Source organism: Lampetra fluviatilis, chromosome 61 (assembly GCF_964198595.1).
Source record: "Lampetra fluviatilis chromosome 61, kcLamFluv1.1, whole genome shotgun sequence".
NCBI classification, from domain to species: Eukaryota; Metazoa; Chordata; class Hyperoartia; order Petromyzontiformes; family Petromyzontidae; genus Lampetra; species Lampetra fluviatilis.
In genome coordinates, this window is record NC_136335.1 from 352,262 (window position 1) to 371,997 (window position 19,736).

Here is a 19,736-nt window from a genome sequence, read left to right on the forward strand (position 1 = left end):
CACTCTACCGCTCACTCTCACACACTCTCTCTCACTCTCCCACTCACTCTCACACACTCTCTCTTTCTCTACCTCTCTCTCGCTCGCCGTGTGTCTTTTTCGGCGCAGGGAGAGAAGGCTGAGCCCGGGCTGCCGGGAGCTCTGGGAGCCGTGGTGAGTTGCGAGAGGCCGAGACCCGTCGCTGCATTCACGCAAGAGATTAATCACTGGGGTTGATGGACCACACAGAGATTACTCTGCGATGCCCCCCCCCCCGCCCCCCGTTATGGATACACTGGGACTCAGTTGGTGAATGCTACCCACCACCACCACCACCACCCCCCGCCCCCCCCCCCGAAAGACGAGATGTTAACCACCTCGCCTGGTATACAGGAGGTCGTGTGTCTGGGGAGCGTTCGTATAACGGTTAGCACACTGCGCTTCGAACCTGGCGACCCGGGTTCGATTCCCGTTCACGGCCAACACCGGTGACTATTAACCTGAAACGGTCCTGGGCCTCCCCTAGGTTGACTCAGCCCAAAATTAGTACCTGGTGCGATGTGTAAACATCGCCACTAGAGAGACAAAGGCGGCCGGGCGTGGTGTTGGCCACCCATCCCCTCATGTGCCGTGCCGGCCTTTATAGGTGCTCGCTAATAGCACTTGCCCCTACAGTCTGTTAAGGATATATGGGGGATCTTTGTCTTTTTTGTGTCTGTGTGTGTGTGTTTCTGTGTGTGTGTGTCTGTGTATCCGTGTGTGTGTCTGTGTGTGTATGTCTGTGTGTGTGTGTGTGCGTTTCTGTGTGTGTGTCTGTCTGTGTGTGTGTCTGTGTGTGACCGGCTCCGGTTTGGCAGCGGAAGTCTCACTCCGAATCAGTCGAGCGCCAATTTCTTTTCATCGGTTGCGTAATGCTGTGTGGAAGCTGCCTGGTCTGTCGCTCCGCACGAAGCTTCAGGTCTTCTCGGCCACAGTCATTCCCTCTCTTCTCTACGCTTGCGAAACATGGACCCCCAAAATGGAGCATCTTCGCCGGTTAGAAACATTTAGGCTGGCCTGCCTACGATCCATCCTGGGTTTAACCTGCAGGCTGGATTGTGTGAGGAGCTTACAAATCCTTGAAAGAGCTGGGCAAAGTCCTATCGGTGAGCTCCTCCGGCAGGCAAGGCTGCGTTGGCTGGGTCATGTAGCCCGCATGCCCAGCCACCGCATGCCTAAACAGCTTTTGTTCGGCCGGATCGAGGGGGCTAAACGGGCACAGCACGGGCTAGAGAAGAGATGGAGTGATCTGGTACAGGAGGACGTGGAGCTGAGTGGACTTGCCGATGACTGGTACCAGCGGTGTCAAGATCGGCCTCAGTGGAGGAGGCTCGTGAAGGGCGCTACTGGGCAGTTGGAGGCAGTCGCCCTCCAACAACAACGGAGGGCGGAGGAGCGACGCTCACAACAACGAGCGGAGTGCCGGGTGGCTAAAGCACAGCAAGTTGGCACAGTAGGGGGCACAGGTGGTGCATCAGCCAGTCATCTCGGTCATCTCCGTCAGTCGACCCGTGGCACCTGGGTCTGCCCCGTGACCTCCTGCCAGCGGGCGTTCGACACTTCACGTGGCCTCAAGGTGCACATGGCCTGGCACAAGCGTCGTGGTGACGTCACCGCCACTTAGTGGCGAATGGCGGTTGTTGTTGTTTGTGTGTGTGTGTCTGTGTGTGTCTGTGTGTGTGTGTGTGTCTGTGTGTGTGTTCACATCTCTTCAGGGCCCTCCCGGCGTCAAGGGAGTCGCTGGGCCTGCCGGTGCCACAGGGCTCCCCGTGAGTGACCGCGATTCACAACCAGCGCGGCAAATCCTCCTCCTCCTCGTTCCCCCACCCCCCTCCACGCACCTCCAATCAGCTGACGGTTCGCTCCGTACGCGCGACGGGAGTTCAACGTGCGCGTGTGTGTGTGCGTGTGTTTGTGTGCGTGTATGTGTGTGCGCGTCCCGGGACGCTTGCCGCCGCACCCGCTGCGTTTGACCACCGGCGCACGGCAGCACCGAATCACAAACTCGCTCGGCACGACCACGGCGCTGCTGACGTGCGCGTGGAGCCGTTTTAGGTTCCATGCATTCGAATGCTCCGGTTACCTCCCTTGCCTGGTGTACAGGAAGTCGTGGGTTCGATCCCGACCCTAACGCCTGCTGCTGTATATTGGAGTTTTCGTGTCTCTCTTTCCCTCTCCACCACGGACACGTGGATTATTCCGCCCGGGTCCTGCCGGTTTTTTCCCTCCACGTGTATTAATGGACGTCACGCGATGATGACGACGATTATTTGGCCCCGCTGTGAATGTCCACGCGGTGACGATGAGCCACTTCGTCGAGCCATCGCTTGTGGCGGGAGCCAGGTCGCTTCTGAGAGAGCGCCACGTCGCCGCTCAATGGGGCCTTGCACCCGGCAAAATATAAATTAGTGGTGAGCCTGAGTTCCCCACCACCGCCATCACCGACAACAAAACCGCCACCACCATCGCCACCACCGCCACCACCGCCGCCATCACTGCCACCAACGTCACCACCACCGCCACCACCACCGCCACCACCGCGCCAACCTCAGCCCAACCTTTCCCAGAAAAGCGCAGATTCCTGGAAATGCCAATTGACGGACGAGCGGGAGACCGCAGTGGCAGCAGTGACAGCCACTGCGTGTGTCCGTCCGCCTGCCTGCGTGTGTGTGCGTGCGTGTGTGTGCGTGTGTGTGTGCGTTCGTGTTTGTGTGTGTGCGTGTGTGTGTGCATGCGCGTGTGTGCGTGCGTGTGTGTGTGTGCGTGTCTGTCTGTCTGTCCCGCCACGTGCCCGTGGCTATGATAGGACAATTTTCTCTTCCCACGTCCACGCCACTCACCGTGGGGCTGGCGTGCCCGTGGCTTGACGCGAGTCTCTCGTCTGCCCGGCTCGCTCAGTTCGTGTGGGGGAGGTGGTGGTGGGGGACGCGGGGGGGGATGGGGGTCGAGGCGGGGCGGGGGGTTTCTCTTCCCAACGTTAATGACATTCGTTTGTTCCCCAGGGGGATTACGGATTCGTGGGTTTGCAGGGTCCCGCCGGAGTTGAGGTGAGTCCTTCCTGCCCCTTGGTGCCAATGTGTCGTGCATGACGCCGATTCATTCCTCTGGTCGTTCGTTCGATGCAGTCATTCTTTCTGATCGTTTGGTCATTCTTCCCGTTGAGTCGTTCATTGCCTCGGATGATTCATTCAATTCCTTTGGTTATTCATTTCTTTGGTCATTTATTTAATTCTTCAATCGTTTTGTCATTCGTTTAGACACATGCATTGAGATGATTTAGGTTATTCTGGCTGCTATAAATGTTCAAACGATGGGCCACTTTGTTGAGCTATCATTTGTGGTGGCCAGGCCGCTTCTGATAAATAATTTAATGCCTCAGTGGGCTTTGCCTGGTAGGATGGGGATGGTTTAGTGTGGTGTTGTGTTTGTGTGTTGGGTGATTTGTGCACCTTGCGTGTACTCGGCACTGCTGTCGTGTTGATTGTTGTAGCGTTCTTTGCCCGTGCCCCGACTGGACATCTGTGAGAAAAGAGCTTTATGGCTCATCGGATTCCTCCTGCAGTGTAAATACAATAGTCTGATTCTGATTATTTAGTCAAATACTGTGTATGTTCATTCATTCATTGAGATCAGTCTTGCTCAGGTTTGTTTTGTGTCCATTGGAGATGCGATGTGTTGGTTGGTCCTGAGAAGGCGTTGACGCTTTGCCCGTGAGTTGTGTGTCGCGTGATTTGAGTGTGCGGTGCTGGCCACCCACCCCGCCTACCCCACCCACTCCATCCACCCCACCCACCCCACTCACCCCACCCCACCAACCCACACCACCCACCCCACCCACCTCACCTTACCCACCCACCACACCAAACCCAGCTGACCCACCCCACCCCACCGACCCACCCCACCGACCCACCCCACCTGCTATAAATGTCCACACGATGACGACGACGATGATGGCGGTGGTGGAAAGTCGCCCCTTCCGTTGGGCTATCATCTGTGGCCAGGTCACTTCTGATAAAAACAAAACTATTTTACATAGCAGCTCAGTGGGCCTGACACCCAGTAAACATAAATAGTAAATAGTTAGTCGAGTTAGTCCCTGCGTGTGTCTTGTCTCTCCCACCCGTGCCCCTCTGCGTGGTCTCTGTGTGTGTCCGTCGCCTCGTCCGCAGGGCATGATGGGGCCCCCCGGTCCAGCCGGGGACCCCGGGGTCAACGGCTCCCAGGTGCGGGTCACCGCTGCTGACCTCAACCATCGCCCCCCCCCCCCCCACCGTCCGCCCCCCTCCACCACCTGCCTCCTATCGCTGCCTCCTATCGCTGCCTCCTACCTGCAAATCAGTCGTCGTCGTTTCACTCACATAGCTCCCCAAACACACGTGAGAGCTCTTCTCTGACACAGCGGCCGTGGAGCTCCCCATTGTCCGGGGAGGCTCAGTGGGACACGCGGTCAGATGGCAGCCCCCCACGCTGTCAGTCAGCCCCCCACTACCCACGTAGCCCCCCACTACCCACGTAGCCCCGCCCACTACCCAGGTGGCCCCGCCCACTACTCATGTAGCTCCACCCACTACTCAAGTAACCCCACCCACTACTCAGGTAACCCCTCCCACTACTCAGGTGGCCCCGCCCACTACTCGAGTGGCCCCTCCCACTACCCAAGTAGCCCCGCCCACTACCCAGGTAACCCCGCCCACTACCCAAGTAGCCCCACCCACTACTCAGGTAACCCCTCCCACTACTCAGGTAGCCCCTCCCACTACTCAGGTGGCCCCTCCCACTACTCAGGTGGCCCCTCCCACTACTCAGGTGGCCCCGCCCACTACTCAGGTAACCCCTCCCACTACTCAGGTGGCCCCTCCCACTACTCAGGTGGCCCCTCCCACTACTCAGGTGGCCCCGCCCACTACCCAGGTAGTTCTGCCCGTGTCAATTAGTCAATGTTTTTTTGGAGATTGTTAAAACATTTACATTCAAATATATGTAAATATATACCATTTGTTGTATTCTCTCTGGCTGCCACAGGGCGACAGGGGCAGCCCTGGGCCTCAAGGACCCAAAGGACCCCAGGTGAGATGCAACCTTCCCAAAGGACTCAACCGCCCACCCCCCGCCGTGCTTATAGGAGGTGGTACATCCCGTCGGTTCCATCGGTTCAGTCGGTTCCATCGGTTCCATCGGTTTAGTGGAGGGACTGCAGCGCAGTGGCGACGCTTACGCACGTACGTACACACGCACGTACGTACACACGCACGTACGTACGTATATACGTATTATTTTGAACTTCTTTCGCACCGCACGTAGCCACCCCTGCTAATCAGAGGCGCGGGGGAAGGAACAACAAACGAAACTAAAACACGTCCACTGTGAGTGAAGCAGACAGCGACGTAGTGACAGCAGCAGCAGCATCACGGTCGACACACGCCGTGGGATTCACCAGGGCGGCTTAGCGATTCGAACCACGGACCCCCACCCGTATATATACACACATAGATACACACATATGTATGTATATATGTGTGTATGTATGTATATGTGTGTATGTATGTATATATATGACGTGTGTTTTTTCACACCGTTGCATGTTGTGGTTTTCCCCCCCTGATGTCTCCCCCTTTTATTTTTGTCATTTCACTTCCAGGGTCCGCTGGGAATTATGGGAGAAACGGGGCCACGTGGGGCTACAGGGAAACAGGTTCGTTAAACCCTTTCCGCTCCTGAAGACGTTACACGTGTACGTACGTGCATGTGTGTACGTACGTGCGTGTACGTACGTCATCGGTACCGAGGCCCCCACAAGGTCACGCACGGGGGGTGAGGGGAGGGGGCGTGCGCCACGGTTTTGGCGCCGGCTACGGTAGAGTGGCGGCAGTCTCGTCGCCACGGTTTTCTGCGGCGAGTAACGACGTCTTATTAGAAACAACGGCGCTGACCGCCGCTACGCCTCTCTGAAGAAACCCACGCCGAGTCGCTTGCCGCGTTCTGGGACTCGGCGGGGCACGGGACCCCACCCAGCCACCCACCCCGCAACTTGCAGACGTCTTGGAATCGCAGGGGAAGGGTTCAAGACCGGCGCCTCCATCCTGTCCCACCATCGAATCGCTTCCTCGCAGGCCCCGGCCCTCTGCTGCCCGTCTGCCATGGGGCAGTTGCACCGCCTGCACACTCGACAGCCGCGCCACGGTTCCTGACTCGGGCGATCGAGCGAGCGAGCGGACTTCAACTCCACGCATTGAGATTAATTACTTTTCTGCTGTAAATGTGCAAATGATCATTTGTGATTGCCAGGTCGCTTCTGAAAGAGAAGTGAATCACCTTTGTGGGCTTTGCCTGGTTAGGATGGTGAAGTTATATTTGCACGTGGTTGGGTGATGTGTTCACCTTTCTTGCACTTTGCACTCCTGTAGTGTTGTTGTCACGTTCTTGCCCCGTGCCCCCAACTGGAAATCTGAGAGAAAGAGATTCATAGCTCATCGGATTCCTCCATTGTAAATAAATATTCTCATTTTGATTTTGACTTAGCCCATCATCTCGGTGGGGGTGGACAAAACGAGAGTACCACCTTTTTTTGGGGCGGAAGTCAACGACGGTTGTCCGATGGATGGACTCGCCCCCGTCGTAGGAATGTGGAATGCCTGCGAGAGTGAACGAATGCTGGGTGGCGTGCGCGTTACGAGTTGAAGCAGTAATAATAATAACACGTTTTTATTCTCGATTTCGCTTCTGCAGGGCAGGGGCGGCAGCGATGGCCCGCCTGGTCTCAGAGCGGACGAGGTGGGTGGCCAGGGAAACCCTCGGTTTGAGCATCTTCACACAACTGCTGTGTTATTGCCTGAAAGGCTCGACACGTGTTGTTATGTTTGCACGCGTTGATGCTGCCAGCAAAGCTCCCAAGGTGCAGCTGCTCATCCCGAGCTACAAATGCCCCGACACGTGTGGCATTGCCCTGGTGCTGCCCGCCTTCCGGTGCTGTTCTCTGGTCTGACACTGGGAGTGAGACTAGGCCATCAAGATAACGCATTATATAAATATCAGATTCGTGTTTTTGTTCGCCTGTTCTCACCACAAGCACTGCGTGTGGTTAATGCAGTAATTTATTCCTTGCAAAAGGTTTCTATTTGGTGTTTGAACATCTTCACACCTATTGGTTAGATACAGTGTAGTGTTATTTGAGGTTGCTTGTCGCCTATTCTCGAAGCAGCCAATTGGTTGATCAGCCGATTGAACGACTCATTAGCTGACTGATGAGCAGGCAGATTTATTTACCAATTCACCAATTGACCAACTGGTCCATTGAATCGCTGATTGTTTTGTGAACTGACCGACGACTGATCGAATGATTGGCATCGCTCGGTGACCGATTTGCCCGACATGTATCGAACGATTTGTCTCCCCCCGTCTCGGTTGTCACCCAGGGCCCACCCGGGGTCACGGGAGAGCGAGGCGAGGATGGCGCTGAGGGCTACAAGGTGGGTGGGATGCCATCGGTGTCCCTCGAAAGAGCTTTGCGGCTCATCGGATTCCTCCAGACTCGAGAAAAGATTCTGACTCTGGCAAACCTCTATCCCGCACGGCATGACCCCTCCGCTCGGTGCACGTGTCGACCCGCCTCTCTGTCCATCCACATGTCCGTCCATCTGTACATTCATTTGTCTACATGTCTACCCATCCGTCTGTCGATCTGTCCATCCATCTGTCTGCCCATCTGTCTGTCTACCTGTCTGTCTGTCCATCCATCTGTCTGCCTGTCTATCTGTCGATCTGTCCTTGATCTGTTTGCCAGCCTGTACGTCCATCCATTCATCTGCCCATCATCCGCTCGCCTGTCCGTCCATCTCTCTGTATGCACAGCCATCGGTCTGTCCAGCCTACCCATCACACTGTCCATTTGTCCGTCCGAATTTCTGTCCGTCAAGGGGCCAACCATGGAGTCGGTACGCACAAATCTGTCACAACTTGACCCCTGCCCCCCTCCCTGTAGGCACGTGGACTGTTTACCCCCCCCCCCCACCACCTGTGTAGGTTCGCTTGACGCACCCCCCCCCCCCCCCGAATCCTATAGAACGGCCGATATTTAATCCACGCAAAAACGATAAAGGGTTAATAATATTGACGTGTTTCAGCAAACATAGTCCACCGCCGGCCTATCTAACTCATTTGAAGGCCAATGTAGACAAATTATTATCGAGCCTTTACCCCCCCCCCCCCCCCCGTTTCCTATGCGTACATTGTCAGTAGACCACCCATACGCAAGCTACGCATTTGGGTTGACCTCCCCCCTCCATGCGTACGGACTCAATGGACGTCCCCTAATATCCCCGTGTGTCCCCCAGCAGCTACCCCAGCAGCACCCCGTCTGTGTGTTCCCGCGTCTGTCCTCACGCCCACGTGGTCGCCCTGCACACGCCCACGTGGTCGCCCTGCACAGGCCCATGTGGTCGCCCTGCACACGCCCACGTGACGCTGCCTCGCTCACGTGATGCAGCTGTCTCTGCTCCGATGTCCATGTTGGCCCCTTGCTGCTACTGTCATTTTGAACACTTAACAGCAGCAGTAGTAGCAGCACCAGTAGTAGTAGCAGCAGCTGTAGCAGCAGCAGCAGTATCAGCAGCAGCAGCAGTATCAGCAGCAGCAGTATCAGCAGCAGCAGTATCAGCAGTATCATCATCAGTATCATCATGAGCAGCAGTATCATCAGCAGCAGTAGGAGCTGACGTGGCACGCGCTGTGGCTGTTTGTGCGCCACTGGCGTGCAGGGCGTGTCCGGCTTGTCTGGCGTCACCGGGCCACGTGGCGACAAGGTGAGAGACACACACGCACTCTCACACACACACACACACTCTCACACACTCACACACGGGGGGGCTGGGGGGTCGAGGGGTTCCTGAGCAAGCGCCGATCGCCCCTCCCGGTTTGATTCCGGGTCACACCGGCGCCTCGTTTTCGAGCGCGGCACAGAAACTAAACAGTCGGTTCGGCTACTGCGGAAGGCACGCGGAGCGAAACGTCTGACACCGTACCCGAGCGACACGCGGCACAACCAGGAAAACGTCGCCGACCATACCTCTTTGGTTTTCCTTTTATGGCCAAACGGTGTTTTTGATGAATGTGTTCACTTGATGTTGGTCACGGGGTTCTTTGATACCTCTCTCTGTCTCGCTCTTTCCCCATGCCCCCCCCCCTCTCTCCCCCCCCCCCCCCTCTCTCTGTCGCTTCCCCCTCTCTCCATCTCCCCCCCCCTCCGCCTGCCTCTCTGCGTGTCCCCAGGGCCTCAAGGAAAGGAGCGGCCACCGTGGCGACGTGGGAGAGAAAGGCGATCAGGTGAGTGGCCCCAACGCACGTGGCGCTCCGGGCACCCGCCCGCCTGGGTTCCCTTCCTGCCTGTGGGGCATCGCCATTCGCGGTGGCCGACTCCCGCTATCGACATTTGAATCACTCTGAGTTCTACCACGCGCAAGCAAAGAAGGGTTATAAAGGGACGCCGCAGTGGCTCGGAGATGTCAACTCCCTCGCCTGGTGCGCAGGAGGTCGTGGGTTCTTCGTTCCCGGCCCCGACGCCTGCTGCTGTGTATTTGGAGTTTGCGTGTCTCTCTCCCCGTGGTCGCGTGGATTTCTCTCCGGGTCCTCCGGTTTTCCCCGTCCACATTTGTAATCGACATCACGCGTTTAGAGTGTTTGGGTTCTACACATTTCCACGTGGTGATGATGATGATAAGCCACTTCGTTGAGCTATCATTTGTGATAGGTCGCTTCTGAAAAAGATTTACACAGCTCAGTGGGGCCGTACACCTGGTACAATAAAACGTGGTCGTAGTTTAATCCAGAGATTACCACTTGGTGTTTAACCAGGTGAGTGAATAAATGACTCGGCGAGTGAGTGATTGAGTGAGTGAGTGAATGGATGAGTGCATTGAATGAGTGGGTGAGTGAACGAATGAGTGAGTGGGTGAGATGGTGGGTGGGTGAGTGAGATGGTGGGTGGGTGAGATGGTCGATGGATGAGATGGTGGGTGAGATGGTGAGTGAGATGGTGGGTGGGGGAGATGGTGGGTTGGTGAGATCATCCACCGCGTCACCCGCTCAAGTCTCCGCTCCATCGTGTGTGATCTCGGTGGCACGGCGCAGTTTCCCCGTTGGATAACGAAGCGCTCTGTGCCCCCCCCCCCTTCCCAGGGTGTCCCTGGCTGGAGGGGCCCCAAGGGATTCTCCGGCTTCCGGGGTCCGGCTGGCCACCAGGGATTCCCGGGGCCCAAGGGGAGGTCGGGCCCAGTGGGCTCCACGGTGAGGAGCTGTGTGAGCGTGTGTGGTGTGAGTGTGTGGTGTGAGTGGTGTGTGTGTGTGGTGTGAATGTGAGCATCTGTGGTGTGTGTGTGTGGTGTAAGCGTGTGTGGTGTGAGTGTGGTGTGTTTGAGTGTGTGTGTGTGGTGTGACATAACAACAGTCTGGACCACTGGACGGGTTCCGCATGATTGGAAGGATGCCCTGGTGGTCCCCCTCTTTAAGAAGGGGGACCGCACAGACTGTAACAACTACAGGGGCATCTCACTCCTCAGTGTGCCGGAAAAGTTCCTGGCAAGGATTATTCAACATCGCCTTGCCAGGCACCCTGAGGAGAGGCTTGCGGAGCCCCAATGCGGTTTCAGGAAAGGGCGGTCCTGCACAGATGCCATATTATCTGTCCGTCTGCTACAGCAGAGGTGTAGGGAATTCCAACAAGACCTACATCTCTGCTTTATTGAGCTGGTCAAGGCCTATGATACCATCAGTAGGCCTGGGTTCTGGGTTGTTCTTCGTGCTTTCGGAGTCCCTGACCCTCTGCTCACGATCATTAAGGACCTTCATGTTGGTGAGCGGGCCCGGGTAAAACTACGTGGCCGGGAGTCAGAGCCATTCCCTGTACACCTTGGGGTGCGACGGGGATGTCCTCTGGCTCCCACATTATTTTACATCTATTTTGACCACGTAGTTCGTGAAGCCTTCAATAGCTGTACCGAGGGAATTTCCATTTGGTACAGATATAATGGGAGGCTGATCGATGCCCGCGTGCGATCAAGGGATGGCTCCCTATTGGTCAACCACGTTATGTATGCAGATGAATTGGTAATAGCTGCTCATTCAGAGGAGGAGTTGGAGACGCTGCTGCTGAGACTGGAGCGTGCCACTAAGAGGTGGGGCCTTACCATTAGCCCCACCAAAACTAAGCACCTGCCTGGGTATTTTGTACCATCGGACACTCCACCCCCACAACTCCCAATCTGTTACTACCGCTGCTGCTTCCACTGCTGCCACCACTGCTGCTGTGCTAACTTTGGTGTTTCTCTTTTTCCAGGGGCTGGAGGGGCCCATGGGGGCACAGGGAAGGAAGGGGAAATTGGGCCCCAAGGTGAGCATCACCACCACCTTCGTCATCATGCCCTCCACACGTGTGTATACACGTGTGGCGAATCTGTGCACGTGTGTGCATGCATGTGAATTTGCGAGCGGTGGCGTAGCGGTTAGCGCTCCGAACCCGGCGGCCCGAGTTCGATTCCCGCTCACGGCCATCTCCAGTGACAATCATCTGAACCGGCCCTGGGCCTCTGCTATGTCGACTCAGCCTTAAATGAGTACCTGGGCATGGTGTGTAAATATCAGCACTGGGGAAGCAAAGGTGGCCGGGCGTGGTGCCGGCCACACCACCCCCTCGTGTGCCTCATTGGTGCTGCAACTCGCTAACGGCACTCGCCCCAACAGTCTGTTACAGGCTAGTGTAGTGGTTAGCGCGCTACGAACCTGGCCACCCGAGTTCAATTCCCGCTCATGGCCAACACCAGTGACAATTATCTGAACCATTCCTTGCTCTCCCCTAAGAAGACTCAGCCTCAAATAAATAGCTGGTGCGATGTGTATACATCGCCACTGGGGAGACAAAGGCAGCCGGGCGTGGTGTTGGTCTGTGTGCCGTACCGGCCGTCATAGGTGCTCGGTAACGGCACTTGCCCCAACGGTGTGTTAAAGGCTATACGGGGGATCTTTGTGTTTTTGTTCATCCATTAGGGAGACCAGGGCGTGATTGGCTCAAAGGGCATCTCAGGATCTCGAGGCGTCCGTGTAAGTGGCTCTGCGATCGCTTCCCGACAACCGGGCATGCGCACACACACACAGACACACACACAGACACACACACAGACACACACACAGACACACACACAGACACACACACACAGACACACACACACAACAACAACAACCGCCATTCGCCACTAAGTGGCGGTGACGTCACCACGACGCTTGTGCCAGGCCATGTGCTTGTTGAGGCCACGTGAAGTGTCGAACGCCCGCTGGCAGGAGGTCACGGGGCAGACCCAGCAGGTGCCACGGGTCGACTGACTGAGACGACTGGCTGATGCACCACCTGTGCCCCCTACTGTGCCAACTTGCTGTGCTTTAGCCACCCGGCGCTCCGCTCGTTGTTGTGAGCATCGCTCCTCCTCCCTCCGTTGTTGTTGGAGGGCGACTGCCTCCAACTGCCCAGTAGCGTCCTTCACGAGCCTCCTCCACAGAGGCCGATCTTGACACCGCTGATATCAGTCATCGGCAAGTCCACTCAGCTCCATGTCCTCCTGAACCACATCACTCCATCTCTTCTCTAGTCCGTGCCGCGCCCGGTTAGCCCCCTCTATCCGGCCGAACAAAAGCTGTTTGGGCATGCGGTGGCTGGGCATGTGGGCTACATGACCCAGCCAACGCAGCCTTGCCTGCCGGAGGAGCTCACCGATAGGACTTTGTCCAGATCTTTCAAGGATTTGTGAGCTCCTCACACAATCCAGCCTGGTTAAACACAGGATGGATCGTAGGCAGGCCAGCCTAAATGTTTCTAACCGGCGAATATGCTCCATTAGGGGGGTCCACGTTTTGCAAACGTAGAGAAGGGAGGGAATGACTGTGGCCGAGAAGACCTGAAGCTTCGTGCGGAGCGACAGACCAGGTAGCTTCCACACAGCGTTACCCAACCAATGAAAAGATATCGCCGCTCGACTGATTCGGAATGAGACCTCTGCTGCCAAACCGGAGCCGGTCATGAGCACACTGCCCAGGTGTGGGAAACTCTCCACTGCCCCATCACTAATCGGGAGTTGTGGGGATGGAGTGTTCGATGGTACAAAATACCCATGCAGGTGCTTATACACTACACGACTATACACTGCACTATACACTACACTATACACTACACTACACTATTATACACTGGGCTCTATGGAGGCCGTCATTAGTCGTGAACAGGGCTTCTACTGTACTGACATTTCACCTTTAATGCCGCTCCAGGGACGGACCGGCCAACGTGGGCTCGTCGGCTTCCCGGGGGCTCCGGTGAGTTCACTCGTCTATAGCCGGCCACGCTGCCATGGCAGCCATCACGGTGTGGTTGTCAAGGCTGTGATGTTACGGCGTGGTTGTCAAGGCTGTGATGTCATGGTGTGATTGTCAAGGCTGTGCCGTCACGGTGTGGTTGTCAAGGCTGTGATGTCACGGTGTGGTTGTCAAGGCTGTGATGTCACAGTGTGGTTATCAAGGCTGTGACGTCACGGCGTGGTTGTCAAGGCTGTGATGTCATGGTGTGGTTGTCAAGGCTGTGTCGTCACGACGTGGTTGTCAAGGCTGTGTCGTCACGGCGTGGTTGTCAAGGCGGTGTCGTCACGATGTGGTTGTCAAGGCTGTGTCGTCACGATGTGATTGTCAAGGCTGTGCCTCCGCAAGGTGGTTCGGCCGCGACGTCCGACGTTTCGCTTCGCGCACCGGCACCTTCTTTTTCGGGAATTGAAGCGAGGCCCTTCGTCCGCCAGTACGTGCGGCGTGCACCGTACGTTGCACTTCTTGTGCACCGCACGTAGCCAACCGTGCTAACCGGGGGCACAGGGGAAAGACAGCAAACCAAACACAAATAGAAATTACACAGAAAGTATCTTTCCATCGAGCTGATGATTTGTAAGTGCATCACAGCTCCCAGTGGCTTCCTGATACCGGAAGGAAGAACGTTCCAGACGGGCGCAAAAGGGCGTCTGAAAGTGCCGCGCAATTTCCGGTGACCACCGTCTTTGTCCCGACGGCCGAGCCAAAAGCCGCTGCTACCGCTGCTACTGCTGCTGCGAGGATGACGAACCGGAGTTCGCGTGATTTACGCTGATGAGCAGCGTGGTTCATTCGTGGCAAATCGACGACGACGTCCGACATTTCTCTCCACGCTGCTGTGCTGTACGGGAGTGACGTCCATCGCATAACGATGAGTGTACTAGTGAGTGTACTAGTCCCTTACGCAGACGATGCAAAAACAAACCCGCCACTAAGCAAATCAAGAACTAAAAGATGAACACGCGAATGGCGAGAGAGAAAAAAGTTGCGCGTGACAAGAAAAATGTATCGTCAAAGAGGAAATCAATGAAAATAATTAAATAGATCCGTTGGTCTCCGTGCCCCCAAGACCGCAATCCCAACGTTTCGCCGGATTCTGGAGAACCTTCACTGGAGGGGGGGGGGGGTTGGTGGCGCAGTTGTCAAGAAGAAAGCGGTGAGCCGGTTGGCCCACGATACAAAATGGCGGTGTTCGCGTGGCGTCGCCGTGCCCACGGACATTCCAGCCGAGACCGTCGCCCCGACACCGTCGACCCGTCGACCCGACACCGTCGCCCCGACACCGTCGCCCCGACACCGTTGACCCGTCGACCCGACACCGTCGCTCCGACGCCGTCGACGGCGCTCAGGGACATCGACTCGACCACGGAGTGGGGGCAGACGCACGGAGCGGCCCCCCATCTTGAGACGTGACAATCCTTATTCGGTTGACATGTAGCAGGAACGGAAAAAAAACTTCTAAATGTCGGGACGGCCGGCGGACGCCGTGACGAGTTGAGTTTCTTTGTCGCTCGGTCGGGGGTCAAACCGCCACGAGGAAACACTGAGCGCCGCACGTGCGGCGGAGTACGAGGCGGTGTGTGCGTGTGTCCGGCAGGGCGAGAAGGGCACGGGCGGAAGGGAGGGAGCGGAAGGAAAACCGGGTACCCAGGTTCCCATGCACCCATCCCTGCTGCCACGCGGCACTCACACGGCGAACACCGCACCCACGCGGCGTGCACCTGCACCGTGCACACACACCCGCACCGTGCACACACACGCACCGTGCACACACACCGGTATACACACACCGTGCACACACTCGCACCGTGCACACGCACCGTGCACACACACGCACCGTGCACACACACCGGTATACACACACCGTGCACACACTCGCACCGTGCACACGCACCGTGCACACACACGCACCGTGCGCACACACGCACCGTGCGCACACACGCACCGTGCGCACACACGCACCGTGCGCACACACGCACCGTGCGCACACACGCACCGTGCGCACACACGCACCGTGCGCACACACGCACCGTGCGCACACACGCACCGTGCGCACACACGCACCGTGCGCACACACGCACTGTGTGCACCGCTTTTGCACAATTCCCATGCAAACCACTCGCACAATGGTACACACAACACACACAATACACGCTGCGTTCACGCCCACCGCTCGTCCACCACTCTCACCTTGTCCACCACGCTCACCCCTTGTCCACTACGCTCACCTTGTCCACCACGCCCACGGCTTGTCCACTACGCTCACCTCTTGTCCACCACGCTCCTCGGTGACGCGTCTCCCTGTCGCGTCTCCCCCTGCAGGGAGCGCCCGGAGTGACGGGGAACGCGGGGAGGAGGGGGTTCAGGGTGCGTAGGTGCACGACACCACACACACAACAACAACAGAAAACAACAACACCACACAACAACACCACAACAACAGCAGAAAACAACAACACCACATAACAACACCACAACAACAACAGCAGAAAACAACAACAACACCACACAACAACAACAGAAAACAACAACACCACACAACAACACCACAACAACAGCAGAAAACAACAACACCACATAACAACACCACAACAACAACAGCAGAAAACAACAACAACACCACACAACAACAACAACAACACCACCACACAACAACAACAACAACAACAACAACAGTAGAAAACAACAACAACAACAGCACACAACAACAACAGTAGAAAACAACAACAACAACAACAGCACACAACAACAACATCAGAAAACAGCAACAACAACAGTACACAACAACAACAGAAAACAGCAACAACAACAGCACACAACAACAACAACAACACCAAACAACAACAACAACAGAAAACAACAACAATACCAAACAACAACAGAAAACAACACGACCGGCTTGACTGTGCAGTCAACTCGATGACACCAGCCCTAGTGACAGGACACACGTCGCGTCGTTGCTGCTACCCAGCCGTGGTGGCGCTCGCGGTGGTGATGATGATGATGACAGCGCTGTTTGCGTTCAGTGTGATGATGATGATGTTTGCTTATGATGATGAAAATGATGATTCTAATTATGATTCTCCTGCTGCTGATATTATCATTCTGATGCTGATGCCGTTCATTGAAAATGAATGATGATTCCATCAATGACTATGATGATGAATGTGTAGATTCTGCTTTGCTGATGATATTGATGCTGATTTGGCTACGACTAATGATGATGCTGCTGCTACTGCTGATGATGATGCTGCTGCTACTGCTGATGATGATACTAATGCTGCTGATGATCATGATGCTGCTGCTAATGATGCTGATGCTGCGACTGCTGATGATGATACTGATGCTGATATAGCTGACACTGCCACTGCTGATGACGCTGCCACTGCTGATGATGATGCTGCTACTGCTGATGCTGCTACTGCTGCTGATGATGATGATGACGATGGTTCTTCTTCTCCGTGCCACAACCCCCTGTAGGGCTTCAGAGGCCTACCGGGACTCAGGGGGGTGGACGGTTCCCTGGGGCCAACGGTAAGTTTGGGGAGGGGGGATCACGGGGTCACGGGGTCGCAAAGTCACGGGGGTCATCCACGGCTCGGCCAGGCGCAGGGGGGCGGCTGTCCTAGCGGAGGAGCTGCAACCCCGCGACTCGCCAGGAGACGGCGACGCAGCCAACACGTTGACTCCACTGTCCCTCCTGCGCGGGGATTAGGGGTCGGCACGGTTTGAACCGACTCAAACTGGTTTCAAATTGAGCAATCCAAACCAAACCAGCGACGACTGAACCAAACCAAACCAAAACCAAACCAAACTAAGCTAAACCAAACCTCTTAAGTTGGCTTGAACCAAACTAGTTTGAGCCGGTTCCACCCTGTCCGAGCCAAACCGAGTCGGTTTTCGTAGCCCCAAACCAAACCGAACCAGTTCAAACAGAGCCAAACCAAACCGATTTGGTTCGGTTCAAACCGCGGTTTGGTGGTTTGAGCCAAACCGTGCCGACCCCTAGCGGGGATACAACGTTGCTCCCTCGCACGCAGGCGTTTCCCCTGGGAGCTCCGGCTTCCTTCCTCCCGAAATTCAGTCATTGGGCCGACCACAACTTCATACGCAGAGGAGCGCAGAGCTGGGGCAATCGTTGGTGGGGCCGGCTCCTCGCTAGCGCGTGGCTGCCGCTGCCTTCCCACTCCCTTGTCTGTGTGGTTCCTCCTCCTCCTGGTGCCTATTCTGAGTCTTCCTCTCTCTCTCTCTGAGTCGTCCTCTCTCTCTCTGAGTCGTCCTCTCTCTCTCTCTGAGTCGTCCTCTCTCTCTCTGAGTCGTCCTCTGTCTCTCTCTGAGTCGTCCTCTCTCTCTCTGAGTCGTCCTCTCTCTCTCTGAGTCGTCCTCTCTTTCTCTCTGAGTCGTCCTCTCTCTCTCTGAGTCGTCCTCTCTCTCTCTCTGAGTCGTCCTCTCTCTCTCTCTGAGTCGTCCTCTCTCTCTCTGAGTCGTCCTCTCTCTCTCTCTGAGTCGTCCTCTCTCTCTCTCTGAGTCGTCCTCTCTCTCTCTGAGTCGTCTTCTCTATCTCTGAGTCTTCCTCTCTCTCTCTCTGAGTCTTCCTCTCTCTCTCTCTGAGTCGTCCTCTCTCACTCTCTGAGTCGTCCTCTCTCTCTCTGAGTCGTCCTCTCTCTCTCTCTGAGTCGTCCTCTCTCTCTCTCTCTGAGTCGTCCTCTCTCTCTCTCTGAGTCGTCCTCTCTCTCTCTCTGATACTTCCCTTCTCTCTCCGTCTCTACGAGAGCGAGGAGCGAGCGCCGTGCGAGCGTGGCGTTATTATTCGAGCGCTGACTCCGCTCAGGGCAGCACGCCGAGCGCTGGTTTTGCCGCGGCGCTGACCCCGGGGGGGGGGGGGGGGGGTGGTGACTGACTGACTGTGGTCGGACTCGCAGGGACCTCGCGGTTTACCGGGGGCCGCCGGCAACGCGGGCAACCCGGGGGAGAAGGTGAGACGGCACGGTGGCGATCACCGCCGCGCCTCGCACGCCAACACCACCGTCGCCGCACCCCCGTTGTAGATTATCCGGCGATTGCTGTGGCCAATTACCGCTCTAGGTGACAAACAAAACATCGGAATAGGCTTCGGCCTTTCTGGCAATAGAACAGGAGTTGTGTTAAGATATTCAAACGGCAAATAGACACCTTTTGCAAGGCATCATCAAGTGTGCATTCACCACACACCACGCTGGTGGCAAAACAAACGTGGCTCTGATGATGATGATGATGATAATAAAGTCGGAGGTAGAACCTCCTTCATGGCCTCGTCTCACCACCACCGGTGGTAGGCCGGAGAACAACGCCGCAAGGCGAACAGCAACAGAGGCAGCGCGAATATCAACGTTGTAATACCCCAGAGGCTTCGCTCCGGTGGCGGACCTTCGACCAGCGGTGGCACGAGTCAAGCAATTGCAGGGCTGCGTCTTTATCTGTACACGGTGGCTAGGAGATGTCTACTACCTCGCATGGTACACAGGAGGTCATGGGTTCATTCCCGATCCTGACGCCTGCTGTATATTTGGAGTTTGCGTGTCTCTCTCCCCGTGGTCGCATGGAGTTTTCTCCGGTTTTTCGCCTCCACATTTAGAATCGACATCACCAAGCGTTTCGAGCAATTTGGCTGCTGCTTTACATTTCCTATGATGATGAGCCCACTACGTTGAGCTGTCATTTGTGATGGCCAGGTCACTTCTGAAAAAGAGCGACGCAGCTCATTGTGGCGCCTTGGCTGGTAACAAAAACACATTTGCGTTGAGTTTGAGTGTTGCACTGTGCACATGGATTTGTGTGAAACTTCCTCTCTCAGGGCCTCCCAGGAAAACCAGGACTGCCCGGCATACAAGGCCCCGTCGGCACCTATGTAAGTTATCCCGAGCGCCGCCCGCTCCCGACACGCACCCACAGCGGGGTACACGGGTGGCCACTCTAACCTCACCCAGCGGGATGTCTGGCGGCTCTCCGTTGTGTGATGGTTACGCAATCAGCCCGTCCCATGTGGCTCCCCCGTGGTACAGCGAGTGGCCTCGCAATCGGCAGGTTTCAGGTTGACACCCAGGTAGTGGAGGGGGGGGGTCACCATAGTGTCTAGGGGATGTTAACCACATCGCCTGGTACGCAGGAGTGCGTCGGTTCAATCCCGACCCATGACGCCTGCTGCTGTTTCTTTGGGGTTTGCGCGTCTCTCTCCCCGTGGTCGCTTCGATTTTTCTCTGGGTCCTCCCGGTTTTTCCCTTCACATTTAGAAAGATGCGTTTCGAGTATTTGGCTGCAATAATTTCCCTCGTGATGAAGATAAGCCACTTTGT

General features: G+C 56.2%; 1 protein-coding gene across 1 annotated transcript in view; it reads left to right on the top strand.

The window, feature by feature from the left end:
• Nucleotides 1–19,736, top strand: part of LOC144951221 (uncharacterized) — a 26,696-nt gene continuing 6,960 nt past the window's right edge. The window contains exons 1-19 of the mRNA XM_078881370.1: nucleotides 1–153; nucleotides 1,734–1,787; nucleotides 3,021–3,065; nucleotides 4,188–4,241; nucleotides 5,041–5,085; nucleotides 5,657–5,710; nucleotides 6,745–6,789; nucleotides 7,431–7,484; nucleotides 8,772–8,816; nucleotides 9,283–9,336; nucleotides 10,189–10,296; nucleotides 11,345–11,398; nucleotides 12,052–12,105; nucleotides 13,321–13,365; nucleotides 15,002–15,055; nucleotides 15,727–15,779; nucleotides 16,885–16,938; nucleotides 18,327–18,380; nucleotides 19,238–19,291. Of these exons, the coding sequence (XP_078737496.1) occupies nucleotides 4,191–4,241; nucleotides 5,041–5,085; nucleotides 5,657–5,710; nucleotides 6,745–6,789; nucleotides 7,431–7,484; nucleotides 8,772–8,816; nucleotides 9,283–9,336; nucleotides 10,189–10,296; nucleotides 11,345–11,398; nucleotides 12,052–12,105; nucleotides 13,321–13,365; nucleotides 15,002–15,055; nucleotides 15,727–15,779; nucleotides 16,885–16,938; nucleotides 18,327–18,380; nucleotides 19,238–19,291 (878 nt within the window). The 5' untranslated portion in view covers nucleotides 1–153; nucleotides 1,734–1,787; nucleotides 3,021–3,065; nucleotides 4,188–4,190. The remainder of the gene's footprint in view (nucleotides 154–1,733; nucleotides 1,788–3,020; nucleotides 3,066–4,187; nucleotides 4,242–5,040; nucleotides 5,086–5,656; nucleotides 5,711–6,744; nucleotides 6,790–7,430; nucleotides 7,485–8,771; nucleotides 8,817–9,282; nucleotides 9,337–10,188; nucleotides 10,297–11,344; nucleotides 11,399–12,051; nucleotides 12,106–13,320; nucleotides 13,366–15,001; nucleotides 15,056–15,726; nucleotides 15,780–16,884; nucleotides 16,939–18,326; nucleotides 18,381–19,237; nucleotides 19,292–19,736) is intronic.